General features: G+C 43.1%; 1 protein-coding gene across 4 annotated transcripts; it reads right to left on the minus strand.

The window, feature by feature from the left end:
- Positions 1 to 1,549: 1,549 nt before the first annotated feature.
- Positions 1,550 to 19,885, minus strand: prkg1l (protein kinase cGMP-dependent 1, like). Of its 4 annotated transcripts, none has more exons than XM_048244487.1 (20): positions 18,959 to 19,885; positions 18,239 to 18,425; positions 17,788 to 17,911; positions 17,275 to 17,441; positions 14,959 to 15,072; positions 10,981 to 11,086; positions 10,747 to 10,810; positions 10,308 to 10,385; positions 9,501 to 9,595; positions 8,345 to 8,410; positions 8,159 to 8,233; positions 7,941 to 8,043; positions 7,353 to 7,492; positions 7,097 to 7,186; positions 6,512 to 6,653; positions 5,481 to 5,644; positions 2,898 to 3,020; positions 2,353 to 2,415; positions 2,191 to 2,257; positions 1,550 to 2,081 (listed from the first exon to the last, which is right to left on the minus strand). In XM_048244487.1, the coding sequence occupies exons 2-20, from the start codon at positions 18,420 to 18,422 to the stop codon at positions 1,983 to 1,985; spliced, it is 2,064 nt and encodes a 687-aa protein (XP_048100444.1). In that variant the 5' UTR covers positions 18,423 to 18,425; positions 18,959 to 19,885; the 3' UTR covers positions 1,550 to 1,982. The 4 variants fall into 4 exon arrangements, with proteins under 4 accessions (XP_048100444.1, XP_048100442.1, XP_048100443.1 ...); XM_048244485.1 differs by having other exon boundaries at positions 18,856 to 19,884; XM_048244486.1 differs by lacking the exon at positions 18,959 to 19,885 and having other exon boundaries at positions 18,239 to 18,803.
- Positions 19,886 to 20,348: the final 463 nt, after the last annotated feature.

The raw sequence follows: 20,348 nt of genomic DNA on the forward strand, positions 1-20,348 counted from the left end.
CAAAAACCATGGAGATGTTTTGTTTTTGTTTTTTAACCCTCTATACCCCGTAGCGGCCGTTGACGGCCGTTCTGTATTCTCCTGTAACGGCCGCGGCCGGCCGCAATTCTTAAAGAGACATCTGCTACAGTATAACCTTCATACATGAAATAATACAGCGTTAGTGGATAAATAAACACCAGACTTTTATTTTGACACACTTAAATGGCTAGGTCGCTATTGACATTTCTCCGGTATTTTTTGAGTTTAGCCTGTTGACTGACCGGCTGAGGACTTACGGTGCCTCTGGAGTTATGGCTTCTAACAAGCGTCCGCGTCTTTTCTCATTAGATGAGATGGTATTGATGTGCATCCACCATGTTTTGATGTAAGTGACGATCATATTGATGTAAGAAAATGACAAAATAAAAACATGAAAGTGTAATAAATTTAACGTTAGCATCCTCCCGTTTGTCATGACTGACTTAGCTGCCTCTCTGGCATAAAAAAAATTGTATGGCTGTCACTGTGAAAGTCAGTTTGAGTTTAGCTAGCACCAGCAAAATATAGGCATAATTCAATGATGGGTCATGGCCTAATTAACAATAAAGTTTATGATAAACCCATGCCAGGTTTATTTGCAGTTATATCTTAACACATAACATTAACATTACCCCTTTCTGGCATGTACAGTAAAGCTAACATTATCGTTATCCCACTTACAGATAGTTATTGCAAACTACTACTTATGTATGTCTCTCTAAATGAGTTTTTGTTGACTAATAACCAAAGCGGGAACCACCGTTGTGTTTTCTGCTTATGGATGTCAGGAAAATGTATTTGTATACAAGTAGGCCAATGTCTCGTCATCTTCGTGATTACAAAAAAGCCTGCTAATTTGCTACCTTCACTGATGTAACGTTAACGTTAGTCTGAGACTCGTAATGTTAGCACAGGATAGGTTGAAGGTTAGTGAACGAGTGCAACAGGTTCATTATCATCAACTGATCAAGTTTAGATAAATTATATAACATGATGTGCATATAAAACAAAACGTAAATCCATGTCAGGATTAACAGTCCCTGTTGTTGGTGACATGCTTATCAAATGAGTCACGATTTCATACGCCATGCTTCATGGCCTACGTTAGTTCATATCCTCATCATTTTTTAGCTGTAAGGCTCACTGTCCAGCTAAATCCCAAATAAGTGCAAGATATGCCAGTCTATTTCAATGAAATCAGTACTCATATAGTATCGTGTTTCCCAGCTTCTAATACAGAAATATGTGAACCATATTTATAACTTTTTGTTAGTGAAAAACTTTGAGACTGTAAGTGAGTAGGCCTATGGCTGTCTGTGGGAAACATGAATATATAATTTTTAATGGATCATATATCATTTGAAAGAGCAATTTCTAATCTTTAAACTGAAAGAAACTTACAATTGACACTTTTCATTAGATTTTTAGTTATTCTTGGTTATTTAAAATGTTTCTCAAATTGCCCTTTTCTCTTAGAATTCCCAGGAATCTGGGGCATTGTTGTAGAATTCCACTGGGGTATAGAGGGTTAAACCGAATATAGGCCTAGGCCTACTTGACGCTTTATTTTACAAATCACTTGTCTGACACTTCAATAATATAGCCATACTATATACATAATATGTAGTATTTTAAGCATGTAGGCTACAACTTAAATTATCTATTTCCACAAGTGACATCTTGTTTAAAAAACGTTCCTATTCCTAACCAACTTCACATAGCTTAAAAGTATCTGAAAAGAACATTGAGAAAATGTAGAGTTTGAGTCTATGTAAATATCCTTAGGGACTGATTCTTGGCCATATCCATGACATCATACAGAAACAGAAAGGTGTTGCAAAAGATGTCCAAAAACCATTAGAGACAGGAACATTCCAGGTGTCTCAGTCACATCCAGTAGCCTACATCAAGGGGCCACTCCTTTTCCTTTGCTGTCTGTCTGCTCTGAGTCTGTGAAAACATCAAAAATCTTTGTCCCAGTCTGGTAGTTCAGTGTGTGATGAGTTGCCATTGTCATCATGATGCAGGCTGGACTCTCGATATTCTGGGGGATGATGAACCTAAAATCAAACAAAATATTATTTAATTATATCCCTCCTCACAGGCAGTTTAACAAGTCAACTTGAATAATTCTGAAATTGTATGTTGTTACAGACTTCACCGTCTTACACAAGGCAGGATAGGTGGCGTAATGGTGCGCTTGCGAACGGCTTCCCAGTCGAACCCATCAAACCACCTGGTCAGCAAAAACATCAAAGCATAAATACTGACACACAGGGATCTATTGAACAAGACAACTGCTACATCTTACACAGGCCGTTGGGTCCATACTTGTGCCTCTGGATATCCTTGACCCCGTTCCTCTGTGTTCCAAGCCTCTCGGAGGGGTTGTTCCTGTGAGAGGGGGAAACGGACGAGTGTCAGGGAACATGGAGAGCCAGACGCAGGAGGAGAAATGGAGCAGTGCTATTCTGGGATGCCACTGTGTATATATTTGTGTGTGTGTGTGTGATGCTTTGGGCTGACAGGCATGGATGTGTGTGTGTGTGTGTGTGTGTGTGTGTGTGTGTGATGCTTTGGGCTGACAGGCATGAATGGATGTGTGTGTGTGTTCTCTCTCTCTCTCTCTCTCTCTCTCTGTTCTCTTTCTCTGTGTGTGTGTGTTTCTCTCTCTCTCTCTCTTTGTGTTCTCTCTCTCTCTCTCTATCTCTCTCTCGCTGTCTGTTTGTGTGTGTGTTCTCTTAAATTCAAATTCAAATTAATTTGTCTGTGTGTCTCTCTCTCTCTCTCTCTCTCTCTCTGTGTGAGAGAGAGACAGAGGCACTACAGCTGTGTTTGAGAAGTGTGAAGTTAGGTCGGGGTAAAGTGGGGCGTACCTGCAAAGCCTCTTGATAAGGTTGGCAGCAGCCTTGCTGATGGGCTTAGGGAACTCCACTGCATCTATGCCTTGAAGTATGGCTGTGTAGGTCTTCATTGGGTCTGAAGCTGAAAATGGAGGGCTTGCAAAACACAAATTAATGTTTTTTATGAAACACATTTAAATACATGTAGATGTTCTAAACTTAGCATTTCACTAATTACCAATACTGGTTATCTGGATTCTATATAAGCACTGAGAAAATATGTACATTGCAATGAGTTTAGATATGTGGAATACTGTCAACACAAAATAATTAATTTAATGCATATGACAGAAATAAACATATTAATCCTTCCAGTGACTTACTTTAGTCACAGTGCATGCTTAACCTCAGGGCAATAATTTATTTCTAGAGCTATGGGAGACATGAAATGTTATTTCACTAAACACATTGACAGCTATGGATTTCATACAGATTGCACATTAATGATTTGCTAAATAATTAATTTACCGCAGACATCTGTTTTGAAAGCAAATAGAAATATTATGAGCAATAAATACACAATGAATCTGCCGCTCATTTAGTTGCACATTGACCACAGTTTATATGAACTGTCATGGACAACATTTATGTGTTAGAATGTTTTAAATCAGGGGTCCCCAACCTTTTATGTACCATGGACCGGTTTGATTCCCATTACTTGAAAAGAACTAGCTCCAGTTAACAGTGAAGGTAACAAACTCTTAAAAATGTGAAAAAAGTTTACTTGAAGAAGTGAAAATTGAACAATATGAACTATGAAAATTGAACAACTTGAAGCTACATCTATCAAGTGTGAACATGCTAACTGTATTGAGTTGCAGTTATAAAACCCAATTACTTAAAAATATTAGATAGTTAGCAGGCCAGACAGAACACAAAAAAAATAGTTTTGTTTACCCATAGCAACAACGGTGCTATGCGCTGGTTTAACGTGATGAGAATGGTGCAAACTTAACTGATGGGTTAGATCTACAATTTTAATCCACTTACGTTTCTGACTGTGACATGATTTAAGCATACAGCAAAGTCCTGTAAAATATGTCATTTTAATGTAGCCCAAAATGATATTAAAAAAAAGTCAGACAAGGCTTTCTGCCCTACTAAAATGTATGGTCACCGCACGCTACTGCTAACGCTCAAACTCATTTGAAAGTGCAACAAGGTGATCGCGCACCAGCTGCGAGGTAAAGGGCCCTGCCTCAGTCTCTCCCAAAACCCCCACTACTGTTTGGAACATATGAAATACACCCCGTCCCCACAAATCAAGCTTGGCTTTAAATGCAGCGACTTTATCTGCCAGTTTAAAGACAGTCGTCATTCTCCCCTGGAGTGACAGGTTGAGGTAATTAAGCAACCCGAATCCACACAGGTAAGCGAGTTTTGACACCCAGTCCTCATCACTAAAATGTGCAGCGGTGACTTTTTTTCTGTAAGAAATCTCTGCAGCAGCTCTCGAACACTCTGACCAGTGACCTGCTAAAGATGCTTGTTTTTTGTTGCTCATTCTAGCAGTTTAGCTAACTTTGTGTGACACTACCATTCGCCAAGAACTGATCAAGTGAAGTGAGCTGACCTGAGGCTGCGCAGCGCTGAAGGCAATATGTAAAGTGTTGAAGGCGGGACAGACAGACGTAAGAAAATAGACCTTGCAAAATGCAAACATGCGTGCAATCAAACAACTGCATATAGGCCTATGCCATGTAAAAACGAAACATTATTGCGAATTAAATTGAGTTTAGTTTGCATGCATTTTTTTTTAACTCATGTTGTAGGCTACGGGCCGGTTAGGAATGTCCTACGGCCCGGTGGTTGGGGACCGCTGTTTTAAATATCTTCATGGATTTCAATCATATGAATGAGAAAGTCATCAGACTATCAAAGCAATTGATGCAAAATAAAACAGATTGAAATTCAAACAGTAAATGTATTGTCACACATTCAGTCTGTCTATGTTGTCTCTTTACTTTTAAAAATGATTATAAAGTACATAAAGTATAAAACAGAGGGAAAGAGAGAAAACTAAACTAGGGATGGTCAAAGCCATAGATCACAACCGACATACTGCCATTGATCAAAACTCATCAATAAGCATTGATGTGAAAAGCCGCAGTCAGGAAACACACAAAGGTCTGACAGAACCACATGACCGAGCAGCAATTAAAGGATCAGTGAGTGACATGTCACTCAAGAGGAGCACAACAGATGAGAATTTCTTTCAATCAAGTCATTTGTCTACTTCTCTATGACAGAGAGGGGGGCCGCATTGTCATTGGAGACTAACACTAAAAGAGGCGCACAGCTTGTGACAGATTGACTGATGTGGACTGGTATAAGTTCAGTGTTGTTTATATTTAAAATAGTGGGACAATCATAACAGTTCAAACAAATATGGGGTCAGCAGCATTTTCAAATCTTTCTATTTCAGGGGCTCAAAATCTCCAGAGTTGTGTGGATGAGAGGCATAATCGTAACAAAAGTGTTGTAGTTTAAAATGTGCAGTAAACAGAATAATGGCAGACAGTTACACAGACAGTTACACAGGACATTCATTCTTACCTCCCACTGAGCATCTCGTAAATAAACACGCCAAGGGCCCAGTAGTCAACTGAGGTTGTATGGCCTTTGCACAGAATCATCTCAGGAGCCACATATCCAGTACTGCCACAGAATGTCCAGCACTTCCTCCTTGATCCAATCTTCTGTGCACAACCAAAACCCACCTGATGGAGACAGAGAGAGCAAGAGGTCTGGAGTCATGTATGAACTTGGCTCTACAACATTTAGAGATCACAGAAGTAGATACTCTGTGGAAAAACAGTGGACACTCTAAAGCCCTGTAAACAACAACAAAAATACAAAAAAACCTACAATTACCGCGTTGAGGTGGCATGCCTGGTATGCGGTGGTATACGGTTGTATGCATAGCACGTGCCTCAAGGCATTCTTGAGATATTGTGCTCACAAGAATAGGACATTCATGTGCTCACAGTGACACAGTGAAGCACGTGCCCCAAGGCATTCTTCTGATATCGTGTTCACAAGTTCATGGCGAACGGAAGTACAGACGGAGGGGACAACTCTAAAACATAATACCTCTGGACACAGCTATCACCGGCGCTGAGCCATAAAACACACACTTCAAAGAGATGTTAATTATTTTGTGTGTGCTCTGCATACTGAAGAGAGTGGGAAGTGAGAAGTCTAGAAGTGAAGGATTGTTGACATCACTTCCAATGCCCTTCATCAGTTACTGATCAAAGGCAGTAGCACAGACAAGAGAAAGTGCAAAAATACATATTTGATTTCACCCGTCCGTTTTGATTTCACCCGTCCGTTTTGATTTCACCCGTCCGTTTTGATTTCACCCATCCGTTTTGATTTCACCCGTCCGTCACATACCGTTTTGATTTCACCCATCCGTTTTGATTTCACCCGTCCGTTTTGATTTCACCCGTCCGTCACATACCGTTTTGATTTCACTCCTGTGTGCACTGTGAAAGGGATATTTCCTATCACAGCCAACCTAATTTCCAATTTAGCAACGAAATGCATGGGTAGTTTGACCAAGTCCTTACACAGTAACCTACCAGTTTTGCGTAGCCGTACTGGTCCAGGTGAATGTTCTCTGGCCTCAGGTCTCTGTGGACGATGCCACGGCTGTGCAGGTATGAGAGAGCCTCCGCGACACAGGCGGTGTAGAAATGTGTTGTGGCATCATCAAAGGTGCCCCTGAAACACACAGAGGCACAGAGGAAGTGCGGGAGGTGGGAGCAACAGGTCAGAGTTTTACTCTCTCTACGGCAGCCTTTTCACCACAGACAAAAAACTAAAGAAAAGAAACACACACACACACATTAAAGCACATAGCCTACACGCAGAGTTTAGTCTTATCACCACATCACAACCTTTAAACCAATACAAATGTTGTGGGAAAACCTAGTACTTGTTTAAAATGATATCTTTATACAGTATCTCTTCTAGCATTACACATGTGACTGTACTAAGTACCAACAGCTGAGCCTACAAATAGGCAATGATAATAGACACTGAATATTTAGGAAAAACGTTTAGAACGGAAACTTTTTTTTTTCAATAACAACAATAATAACATGATATATTTATATGTTTTTATATGTTTTAATAAATAACAATAATAAAATAAAACTGAGTACCTTTCTCTCAGTAAGGTCCAGAGTTCACCTCCCAGACAAGCCTCCAGTAACATATACAAACAGTCTGCATCTCTGAAGGTCTTGTGCAACCTGATAACCAACAATGCATAAATTGCAAAGGCAAACCATGAATTCTTGTGAATCAACATGAATGAGCTTGAACATGAATCATAATGAGGAAAGGCCCACATGGAAAAAGGCAGTACAGTGGTACATTTTCAGTGATCTGAAACGATGGATGTGCTTGGGTTACTACCTGACTATGAAAGGGCAATTGGCTTCCAACATGATGCGTCTCTCAGTCTGAAGGCGCCCCTGCTGGCCAGAGCTGAGTACTGCATGCTTTCGGATGATCTTCAAAGTGTATTGACGGCGTAAGTCACCTTTGAAATGCACCTAAAGTAGGCAAGAGGGGTAAGTGAATAAATCACCCATCAGAAGCCTTCCAGCTGCCACACACCAAGCTTCAAAAGCAATTTTTGAAGTATTTTCCTTCCAAGGTTAAAACGAATAATACAACATAGTATAGAATCTAATACAAAATAATCTAGTTAAAAAACATACCATAGATAAAGACATAGACATATGTATAGATAAATAGTTTTCAAATCCTCCTTGAAATTTAAAAAGTTTTACTTGTTTACTAGTTTTACATTTTACATGTATACGGTAGTCCTCATACTCAATGGCTTGTTTGTACAATATGACTTCTGCTATGCTGGCTGCAATATTCTGTGACCTGTGAGCCACCCATGTCCATTATATACACTTTTCCTATCCTGGGTGACCCTAAAGAGCATCAGCCGCTAGCGGCATCGTCCTGTGCTCTCCTGTCTCCACTCACCAGCTCTACGGTGCTGAACTGACCCTCCCCGAGGCAGCAGATCACCTGGAGGTCGCCGAGGCAGGTGTCAGGTGGGAAAGACACCTCCTCCTTCTCTTCACACCTGCACTCAAAACACAAGGCCCAGTCAAACACAAGGCCCAGTCTCACTCTTCAGAGGAATTCAGACCTCACCAAAATGTTGACTTTTTACAACTCATTTATGAATGCTGTCATACCTTGCTTTACTCTCTTTGTTGTCACGTCCAATTTTGTTGTCATCTTCCAAATTACCCATTAGTTTTCTGAAAGAGCTGTGGGATCATGAAAAGGGCCACACATGTGTATTATAAGTTTAAACACACTGTTGTTACTTTCTGACTTAATAACTAATGAAAAAGCTTGGCCACACTCCCAATACATACTCTCTCTCTATCACTAAGCACGTTACATCCCCGGCTGCCATGACGCTTACAATCCTTGATTCCTCCCTGGAAGCAGAAAACACAAAACACTCAGTACCGTTCACAAGGCAGAAACTTTGACAACACATCCACCAAGTCAAGTTCATTCTTCAAGTATCTGTGCTATAATGAGCCTTTGTATGACACAGCCTGAACTACATACATTGCTGTAATCACTATAAGAAACTCATTGGGTGAGAAGCATGATAGCCATAAGAGCTGTATTAGGTCTAAGTGATGGCCAAATCCCTTCGACTACCCTGTGATGGTTAAGTATGAGCTTGTGACTGCTGTACCAACAAGGCTGTCTCGTTAGCATAGCAGGGGAGCGTACTTATGTTCCCCGGGTCCTATGTTCCCCGCTTTGTATGGGACCGGGGAACATAGGACCCTGACCATTACCCTAACCCAGAGCAGGGAACATAGGACTCTGACCATTGCCCTGACCCGGAGCGGGTACAAGTCCTAATCTTGAGATTCATACATAATGTAAATAAACCATTTTGACTCATAATCTCGCATGAACTGACAAAGGCGGACTCCTAATCAAGCATTTATTTTTCATAAGTATGCAATACGGCTTCAGGATTCAGTATCTGCTGATGCAATCTCTTACATTGAGTGAGTTTGATAACATGACACATCTTTTATCTGCCTTATTAGAGATATTCCTCAAACATCTTTTTAGCATAGATTATTCAATGGTGAACTGGACATTCTGCCACATCTTGAGAAAAGACGGCAGCAGTTCTCATATTAACGATGCTTTTAAAGCTTGTATGCCGTAGTCCTATACACCACAATATTGAATTTGATTGTGTGTGTGTATGTGTGTGTGTCCGTGTCCCTGGAGCATCAAATCTGTAAACGAAGTTGAAGCTGTATGCAATATAAAGGGTGCAGATGCTGAATACTGCATATCAATGCCACAAGTGGATATGCGCTGGATATCTCAATAGCCACAAACTGGACGCTTGATGCTCTTCTTGGTCAAATCAGAAAACAGGGTCACAGTCACAGATGCTTCCATCCCGACAGGCTTGAGGCAAGTTCAAGGATGCCAATTACACTGGAGAGGCATGTGCTCCTCCTCAGTGGCTGTGGCTGTGTAGCTCACCCTCGCAGGGCTCTCTCTCCAAACCAGTCTCCTCTGCTCAGTGTGGACAGGCACGTCGGTTCATCACTGACAGACCTCCTCTCTGTTACTTTCACCTGTAGGTGTTTATAAGATGCAAAATACTCAAGTAACTCAATCTGTAGGTGTTTATAAGATACAAAATACTCAAGTAACTCAATCTGTAGGTGTATATAAGATACAAAATACTCAAGTAACTCAATCTACTCACTTCCTGATAGCGCAGTGCTAAAATGTCACATTTGAATGCCAAAAGAAGGTGCCAGAAAAGTCTACATCCTGTCACAACAATAGCTACAGCTCCCTACTCCTATTAAATATGCCTGTCTGCACTCTTTAAGTGCATGAAATAATGCTGGGTGACTGACAATGACGGGGGAAAATCTGTCTAAATTGTGGCAGCCTTTTCCCTTCCTTATGCAGACTGATTCCTTGAAAAATAAGGCTTGGATTTGGGTTCAGACTATTTTTACTGTTAGACTATTTCTCTTTTTCACCCCTTTAAAAGCAGAGCTACATTGAATTGCGAAATCCACTGTGTTCTACTGTTGCTTCATTTTCACAAAGCCATAAATTACCGGTAATAGTTTTCAGTCAAAGAAAATACAAAACAGAGTGCTCATGTCTTGTTGCCAATGCCTTTCTCTCCAGTTTTACACGAGACAAGGAGAAAAAAAATGCTTAATAATTCATGGCACCCTCTTCCAAGTAAACTAGCACAGTGGAGTAGTTGTGATGCGGCCGGCAGGCCTCTTACGGATGCGCTTTATCAGCGTGCTCTGGGCTCACCTGGCCTTGGCTCACGATGAAGAACGAGTCTCCCGGGGAGCCGTGGCGGATGATGTAATCGCCCTCACCGTAATGACACTGAGGGGGGGATAGAAGATAATCGGGATGAAACGGGATGATTTTTAAAAAAGTGGGGTGGCAATCCCAGTGAGAAAGAGAGAGAGAGGGAGAGAGGGCAGGGGGAGGAGAGAGAGGAAGAGGAAGGGATGGATAGAGTGGCACAAAGAGATATAAGTGGAAGTCTATCAAGAGAGTGCGATGGGTAGCCTGTGGAGACTTCAGCAGGCACAGATGTTGTGCGCCTGTCTAATGCTGCCTGTGAGGGCAGTGAAGGGGGCTGTGAGCACTCTGAAGAGACTATAGTAACACACTTAGAGCACCGACTGCACAATAGTGTCTGAGTCCAACTAGTTTGCATATCAGAGTCGAGACGACATACCTCCTCCAGGGCATCAGACGCCTTTATCAGAGCATCCTCTGGTAATGACCGGAAGAAAGGCGCACTGCAAACAAATCACACCAGACATTAATGAGACTAATTAGCACAATGTCCACATACATTAGAATGGCATAGATGTGTCTGTATTGACGATAAGTTGCTGGGCTGTTGCCATGACATGGATTATTCTGGCTCAGTGTCAGCAGCGGGTGTAACCAGTGGTGTGGTGGCGACCTGCGTAAGAGATCCAACGACTGTGAGATTCTTAGGAGGCCACTCTTTAGCATAATGGACTGGAACGACAGGCGATCTATGACCCACAGCTTGCAGTTCATTACGGCTGCAATGAGACACATAGAGGGGGCATACAGAGAGAAAAACAGTGAGACAGTGAATTGATAGCTTCAAACACAAAAATTTAAATATATTTTTCGGCAGATGTAAATGCATCTCTCGATTAGAGTTACACACAAAACAGTTAAAAAATGATGGACTGAAATGAAATACTTTACTAAAACCTAGGGTTCATTAGAAATGCAGCGTTGAGAGCGGGCAGAGTGTGCTCACGGGGGACAGATCGAGAGAGTCTGAGAATTTAGGATGAAAAAGCATTTTCTAAAACCCTGAGTCTCATAGGTCTCCAGTACCACAAAAAACTACTGTGCTGCTTCCAGGCAGATGGCACAGAGAGGAGAAGAGGGGAAAACCTGAAAGTGTTACTCCTCAGGTAAAACTACATTGATCTCCTGTCGACAAGGTGCTAGCAGGTAAATAAATAATAATAAATAAATAAATAAACAAACAAACACACACTTACAGCACCATGACAGACAGAGCTAAATCCTGTCATCAGCTGTGGTGGATTGGCACCGTTCTGACAGAGTATATCTTACTGGAGAGAGTTAGGGTGACTAGAGCAATATCTGCATAGAGCTCATATATGCTGCATCATCATTACTCTCTTTCCACCTCCCTCCTTCTCTCTCTCCCTCTCTCATTATAGTCCTCCATCTATCTGTCAGTCGCTCTTTCTGTTGGACTCTCTCTTTCTTTTTCTCTCTCTCTCTTTCTCTCTCTCACACACAGACATACACAGACACACACACACACACATTGTCTGTACTCCTCCTCGTGTCGGTCTCTCTGTCTATCTCTCTCTCTCTTCTTATTCTCTTTCTGTTCCAAGCGCTCCATCCTTTCTCTGTCCCTGAAAAAAAAAAGAGAAAAACCTCCAGCTGAGAGGTCTGTAAATTAGTAATGATCCACACTAATTGGTTCTGCAGGACATTTTTGGGGGGGAATAATACTGCAGCCCTGATAATACTCAGCTATCCATCCATCTATGACCCCCCACCCTTCTCCTTCTTCTCCTGGATCTCTGAGGACCTCCATGAGCCCCATTCTCTCCTTCTACATTAAAGTACAACAGCCCAGAAATAGCAGCGGCAACTCGAAAAACCACTGGGATATTTCCATAATCCCTTTATTCATATGAATGGGTCAAGTGATGAATGAATGTGCGTGTTATTTGAGGTTATCATGTCAGGTCTTGTTGCCAAGCTACCATAGACACTACCATAGATGTGTGCACATTCATCCGTGTACAATTACATAGATTGAGCATAAAAACGAGGCGGGAGTATTGATTCAGTTTTGAGGTAATATAATAACATATGGCAATAAATCATAGTACCGTCATTCATTACTGAACAACTAAATCCCCAGTGGGTGGAAATTCTCCCACTGTATAATGACTATTTTCAAAATTGAACAGGCTGTAGAACCGGAATTCATTAATAACGGAACCGTGTCTCTGGAAACAGATGAGACTCGGCTGATATGGCACTCTGAGGAATGTGGGCTCTCGGCATGGGATGAAGTTTCTCCATTACGTAAAGGAAAACTCAGGCAATTTTTCATATAGATATCTGTTTCTCGACTAAACAAAAAAACAATCTGTGCTGCCTAGCTCGAGTTGCTGCAGCCAAGCGGCAGCCGGGAAGCTACAGTGCTACACTCTGGGGGCATGATTTTACAGATGCCCCCAGAGTAATAAAGAATATGTGTGTCAGGAATGTACAGAAATATTTAAAATAGAAAGAACCAGGTAAAGAATGTAGAAATAAAATGTAGAATTCAATAAAATATGATGCTCAAAAATAGATACAAAATACATACATTTTGCAGAGACACAGCTGCAGAGAACACCACCTCTTTCTCATGAGAGAAATCACCACTGTGCCAAATTATACCCCTGCTCAAGCCCTACTCAAGCCCTACTCAAGCGTCCACTGCATCGTCACCACTGAAGCACAGTACTACTGCTGGAACTAGGTGATGCTGGCCAAATGCCCTGGCCATTTGGCAGGAGAGCAGCGGGCCCAGGAACAGAGCACCTGGGTAAAGAAAAGCTCCTCTGGCCCTGCTACCTGCCATGCATGGCGTCCCCACGGACCCAGACCCTCCATCTTCCCCTCTGTGCTTTTGTCCCTCCCTGCATGTGACACAATGGAGACAGAGATCCGTCCAATGAGGTCTTTCTTTGAGGGGCTTTCGTCGAGCTGGTGGGTGGGTGGGGATACGGTGTGGGGGAAAGTAATTTCAGGTCATCACCAAAGAAGAAAAGAAAAGAAGAAAAGAAAAGAAGAAAAAAAGAAGGAGGAGGGAAAAATAGACCCAGGGGAAGGGGAGAGAGGCCCGAAATAAGAAAAAGAAATGCCAAGGAAGATAAATAGAGCACTGTCAGTGGTAGGGACAGGTCTGGGGAAAAATAAAAGAGAAGGCAAGAATTGGAAAAGGGGAGATGGACTGGGAGATAAAGGCACCATGCAATCAAACAAGACATCCTCAAACAAAAAAAAAAGATGGGAGGGAGGGAGGGAGGGAGGGAGAAAAAAAGGAGCAGAGAAGAGGCAAAGGGGAAAAAGAAACAGGGAAGAGAAGAGAAGGGCTGCGCACTGCGGCTCAGAAAGTGGTTTTCAATCTCGGATCAGCCTTGTTCACACATTCTCAACCCATTTGGGTTCAGCCTTGTCCACACGCTCTCAACCCATTTTCCCCCAGCATGAAATCAGGTCAGTGTAAGACAGACTCCAAAACACTGCAGCTAGTTTGTGCAGTAGAGATGTACAGTATAGGCTGCTTTCCTCCATGGCACAGAACTAGGGAGGCTGCTTTGCAAAACTGATGCAGTTGCAATAAAACCATTCGTAATAAGGAGATGCTCTTTTAACTCCTTTATGTCACTCAGAGTAATCCAGAAGCTATCATTTGCTGCTGTTAGCTTGATCCCTCATCGTGAATGCAGTGTGAGTTCACTTCAATGCATCTTAAGTTACCCACGAGTCCTGAAATGTCAGATGGAGAGACGCATCAGTGACACAGGGAAACAGCAACAGAACAAACACGGACCACGCACTTTGGTATTCTCCACACCGCAGTGAGACGTGCGCCAGACGGAGAGGTTACGGGGGGGGATTTGAGGACCACTTTGATTCGACATTCGACACATCTTCTCAAACTTACATCAGGCGTGAATAATGCTCTGCCCAGTGCCTGGATTTCCACGCTGCCGATGCCTCCACTCTCACAAGCCTGGCACAGTTATGCTCGGACTGTTTTTATAACTGAATGATTCGGGTTTTTTCCAATCATTTAACTATCAGGCTGTCTGGACAGTTGTAATTTTGACTCGAGGCACTGTAGCTTTTGGTGGAATGCAATGCAATTCCTTTCGAGCAATTGCAGTTTGTTCGGCACACTGAAACAATTGTTGCAGATGAAAGGAAGCCTATGGAATGTAATTAAATATATGCTGTAACAGAGACCTACAGAGCTTAAATGATCAGTCTATGTGAAATGCATTCCTTTGGGAAGACTGCAGATTAAAAAAAAACGAAACCCAGGAATGTCATATTGTAGTTGTATCCTCTAAGCTTGAAAACTGTGACGAACAATGACTGGACCATTCACAAGGCACTCTGTATCACAAATCGCACATTGCTCTGTATAGGCATTTGTTTATTATTGATGCTGATTGCAGTAACTCTAAATGAATGCAGCCTGACACCTGAGAGTAGACAGCGCTGCCAAGGCACACGTGGTGTTCAGTGATTAATGACGCTGTAACACCATCTTCAGTGGGAGCGCTGAGAGTCTTATGGCCAGATGTCACAGAGGCAGGTTATGGATCTGTGAACGTTAACACTGTACCTGTGACCGTGGTTGAGCGCGTGTGGTTATGAAGGAGGGCCAGTTCTCCAAACAACGCGCCCGCTTCTAACATCTGCAGCTTGTGGCCAGACTTGGTGACCTCCATCTTCCCCTCTGTGAAAAAAAACACACGTACTTCTGAGATCATTTGGATTCTGTGTGCTTTAGACACAACTTGTAGGAAGACAGAGACTGAATGAGACAGAGGGGTAGAGAAGGAGAGGTCATTAAAGATTCCATGGCTCTTATCGCAAAGAGTAGGGGGTTCCCCGGTGTTCTGGGTAAATTCCCAACCTGGCTCATTCAATCTGGCCCCCTAATCATCCCCCACTGTAATTGGCTCATTCATTCCCTCACTCTCCACCTCAAGCTGGTGTGTGGTGAGCTTTCCGGCACATAATGGCCGTGCATCACCCAGGTGGGTGCTACACATTGGTGGTGGTTAATGAGGTCCCCCCTTCCATGTGACGCGCTTTAAGTGTCGAGAAAAGCGCTATATAAATGTAATGTGTTGTTGTTGAAAGGAGGTGTCTGTCCATCTTCTTGTGTTTGTTTCTGTGTGTGTGTATTTGTGTGTTGGGGGTGAGGGAGTTTGGAGTATGTGTGAACACCTGCACACTTCCAACATGAACATTAATTGAGTGAGACAAGCTCGCCACACTCACTAGCATCAGACAGCCCATCCAGCTGTTGAATGACCTCATTTACGGAAACACCTTTCCAACACACACACACACACACACACACACACACACACACACACACACACACACGTCAACATCATCACACCTGAATCCATCAAGTACACCCTCTGCCTCAACATCAACCCACACAAATTCAGCTCAGCCATCACACCAACAGGTGCACAGAATTTATTTCCTAAAGATCAACATTCCCCAAAGTGTGCATCAGTACAAACACATTTTGTTGCAATAATCTGGATAGACATGTGAGAACTTCCACTAGCTCGGCCGTGCGTCTGAGATATTCTGGAAAACACATTTCTGTGACAAATCAGCCTGGTCATTTCAATCCGACCCAGTGTGGTGTGAGTGTGTGGCGATGCATCTGTGTCGCACGCGGGGATGAGTGGCATGGGCACAGATTACTCTGCTACGCTGACTGACAGCCCGGGACGCTTTAATCTTCACCGTCGGGGCATGAGACAGCGGTGCCCGCTGTGCCGTCCTGAGGTGACGAACAAAGCAGGACAAGCGTCACCCGTCCGCCTGTCACATCAGAGCTGTGCGCCGGGGAGCGCCTGCAGACCGCCCGTGATGGGGAGTTATGATAAGCGCTACCCAGCTCTCTCTCTCTCTCTCTCTCTCTCTCTCTCTTCCTTTCTGTCTTCACTTTGTCTGTCTGTCATCTTTCATTCACCCTTCCTGTGCATTTCACCGTCCTGCATTCTTTCATCTGGTGGTGTGTTTGTTTACCACTTTCTATCTATCTTAACTCCCCCTCTTTCATCCTCTGTTTGCTTTCCCTTGCTCTCCCTTTCATCTTCTTCCTTCTCTCTTTTTTTATCCATACAACATTTAGGGGAAAAAATCAACTTCCAAATTAATCCATCCTCTTAGCAGCATCACAGGTATCAAGCAGCCTCCATATGGCTGTCTCGCACTTATCCAAGAAATCGACTCTTCACACAATTCTCTCTCTCCCTCTCCATCTCTCTGTCTCTCTCTGTCTCTCACTGCTGCTGTGGTCCCTGGGCCTCTCTGATGTGAGACACGGATGAGTGCAGACTCTGCCCATGTGCCAGTGCTGCTCTCCGCACAGGTACCATCTCTGTGCTTCTGGAACAGCCCAAGCAAACAGAGCGCTGTACGGACAGATGCATGTGTTCTGAACAGAATGGTCTCGTACACCCTATCATTTGCTGATTCCAATCACATTATCAATTATTTATTATGAGCTCTGGGCGATGGGTACACAGGGGGGTGTTAGGGAGTATTGTCTTGCAATGGACTTGACGAGTCAGAATTGAAGAAAAAACATGAAAAAATGGAAGGCAATGGTTTGCTGAGAGGCATTACATACTCACAATGCTGAAGAAAATAATCATAAAATAAATATATCACAGCATCTTGTTGATGTCCTATTCTGACAAAGATTTGCTCCCTCTTACATCACAATTTGAAATGCACACCGCCAGTACACAAATCTGACATCTGTTTATAAGGAATTTGGATGACAGCTTTATTATAGGTAAATTAATATTTTATTATAGGCTAATAAGCCTTGTGTGAAGTGCAATATATAACTGATGGGTTACAATGGCTGTTACTCAGATGGAAATGAAACATGTCTTACCTTCTATGACATACACGAGGGAAGCATTCTCACCCTCCCGAATGACACATGAGCCTTGGCTGACTGTTGTGGCGTACATGCAGTCCACTATTGCCAGGATCTGCCCCCGCTCCAGGTGTTTGGTGAAGCCATTTTCCATCAGGGTCCCCCTTATCAGTTCCTGAGACCTAGAGGAAGAGCGAGAGAGATACAGAGAGAAGAGGGAGAGAGAGAGAGAGCAAGCTTATACATACTGTCTATCCATCAATACTTCACCTCTGCAATATTTCAGTTTCAGTGGATTTAAAGCCCCAAGCTTGCTGTCATGACCACATGAACAAATCACACCAAGAAAAATAATGTATGACTGACTTTTGTGTCAAGACAGGTACATTTTTTCTTTCTTCTTAGACGAGAGTGCTGGACTGTCACTCAAAACAAGCTGGCAAAGACCATGAGGCTGCTGGTCTACTACTCCATTTTAAAGACATGTGGGGTGGAGAGACTGCTGTGTTTTGATAGGTGTTCTCTTACTCCGGGCTTTTGCTGTGACTCGAAGCTGTGGGCTGAGGAGGTTGCTTCTCGTCCCAGCTCGGTGGCTCGGCCACCACTGCCCTCCTCTTTATCCTCTGTGAGGAATTACGCAGCGCTAAGCACCCTGGAGAGGAAAACACGCCACATCAGGTTAGGCCACTCAGATTACTTAATTTGGACCCATACATTTGATTTGCACTAAATGAGTCCTCATGCATTGACATTGAGAAACAATACAGACACTTACAGATGTATTCCAATGGATGATTCACATGTTTGTGAAAACTGTCCAAAAGTCAAATCAGCACAGTAAATATCTGGCAAAACCATCATTACTACAGTGCCCCCACTCCATTCATGTTGTGCCAAAGCCCAAAAATCTACTCCTGTTGTGTTTGTGGTTGTAGAAGCAGGACAGCAAGAGGGGTGGGGCGTGGGTTAGGAAAGGTACCTGCAGCGGAGGACCCAGGGGTGCCGAGACTGACCCGCATGCGGTCCAGCTCCCCCTGCAGGCGACGAATGAGGTCGTCCTTAGCGTCCAGCTCCAGTTCCAGCTCATCGATCAGTGTGTCCCGCTGGCGAAGCTCCTCTATCTTCAGCTGCAGGGCGAACTGAAGGTCTCTCAGGGTGCCCATCGCCTCAGGAGAGAGGGCAGAGGATAGTGAGAGTGAGCGAGACAGAAGGAGAGGTGTCAAGGTTCCCTTTATTTAATCACTGAAAGGATGTTTCTCTCTGTCTGTGTCTGTCTCCCTCTCTCTGAGTGTGTGTGTGTGTGTGTGAGAGAGAGAGAGAGAGAGAGAGAGAGAGAGAGAAAGTAGCTTACACAGAGTTTTTTTGAGGACTGAGGTCCTCTGAGAAAATTGGTTGTAGACTATGTACAATATATCCTACTCATGCCATGTTTTTTGTGCATTGTTAGGCAGTACAGGAAATGGGAATGAAAAATATGCTGTTTGTCCAGGAAAAGGGAATAGAAAATATACTGTTTCCAACCAAATGTAGTCATTTTCTTTGCAACTGGCGTTACTCTTTCATTAAAAAAAGCTTATTAAAAATGAACTCTCTTACCTGTGCTGACTTGTAACACCTGTTTCCCTGCTGAATTAGACTTAAAATAGTCGAGAGATATGCAGTTTATAGCACACGAACGAGACGAGAATTTTATTCTTACAATTATCCAAACAAGACAGTATCATCTGTCCGCCGCGATGTTTTCTTAATGTTGAGCTCCGAAGCACACCGATGGAACTGACCGAGAGATCCTTTTATCCGTATCTTATTAAAGCTGGGTCTGCCTCTCATATCCTCTCAAGCACAAGCCCGCTACATCCCCTCCCTCTTCTTTACCTCTCCCTCTCTCTCTCTCTCTCTCTCTCACACACACACACACGCGCGCGCGCGTTCACAAACACGTCCATTCATTCCTCAAATAATTAATTTAGCTAAATCAATTTCAACCAGCACACTATGCTTGCCAAAGTAAGTAATCGTCTCAATACGGCTGCTTTAACACAAAATAGTATTCTGACAATAATAGGCTGGTTGTAAACTGATGGGCAGCCCAGAAGCCTGTGTAAATAAACAAAAACTGAATGTGTGGTGTGAAAAACAAATGACATAGGCCCTACCCAATTTAGCCCCAACATCTCATTATGTTACGTTTTTTACTTTACTTTTTATTTTACTTAGGCTATCTCTCTTTCTTCCCCCTTACCTCACTTGTGAGGTATACCATCACCAGTCATCAGCCATCCGTGTGCTTGGCCCTCTTCTCACTCATCTCACCTGAAGTCCCATCCCGACTACCCTATCGCCTATTACTGTCCCCCTACCTGGATTTCTGGCCCGCAGCCCTACAGCCTAGCGACCACATGCCTATGACAACTCTGCCCGGATTCCTGGACCGTACTGCCGACCCACTAGCCTGACGAGCCAGACCCACATTAAATGTAATTTGCTGCCGCTAGGGTGCGTCTAGATTTATAGGCTACCGACCCACCACATGCCCTTTCACAACTCCTATTCCCCTGGACAATTATATTTCCTACGATGGACTATTTGAACTTTCTGACACTAAATTAGGATTTATGCATTATCATACCGGATATGTAATCATCCCACCTCTTGTAACTTTCACCTCAGGTGGCTTAAACACCATGTCCTATTATGTACAACTGACTAACATATGCATTTGTCATGTACACAGACCTTACTGTCCTGTATCTGACCCTAGGTAGATGGGTCAGGCCCTTGAGTCGTGGATCTGCTCGAGGTTTCTTCCTATGTATCTCCAATTCTAGGAAGTTTTTCCTCGCCCCTGTTATCCATGGGGCTTCTTTTTTCTTCTTCTTTTCTCTGATTGTCTAACACTCTGTACAGCGCCATGAGACATGTGTAGCCTAATGTTTTGGCGCTCTAAGTACAATTAAATTTAAATTATGCCTTTACTTTAAACTGTCCATTTTAATAGGCTTATTAATGAAATGTTTATTGATGCCAATGTAGCTTCTGTCGCTTTGGACACAATAATTGCTAACAGCCACAACAATATATTGGCTTCA

This window comes from Alosa alosa, chromosome 5 (genome assembly GCF_017589495.1).
Source record: "Alosa alosa isolate M-15738 ecotype Scorff River chromosome 5, AALO_Geno_1.1, whole genome shotgun sequence".
Lineage (NCBI taxonomy): Eukaryota > Metazoa > Chordata > Actinopteri > Clupeiformes > Clupeidae > Alosa > Alosa alosa.

Bases quoted from the DNA above. Each gene is read 5' to 3' on its own strand.
- prkg1l (XM_048244487.1), bottom strand. From the start codon at position 18,422: ATGGGCACCCTGAGAGACCTTCAGTTCGCCCTGCAGCTGAAGATAGAG. The intron at 10,386-10,746 runs GTATGTCGTCTC...TCCCCCCCTCAG, and splicing joins CGTCTGATGCCCTGGAGGAG to TGTCATTACGGTGAGGGCGA. The intron at 7,187-7,352 runs GTAGTAACCCAA...GTTGGTTATCAG, and splicing joins AATTGCCCTTTCATAGTCAG to GTTGCACAAGACCTTCAGAG.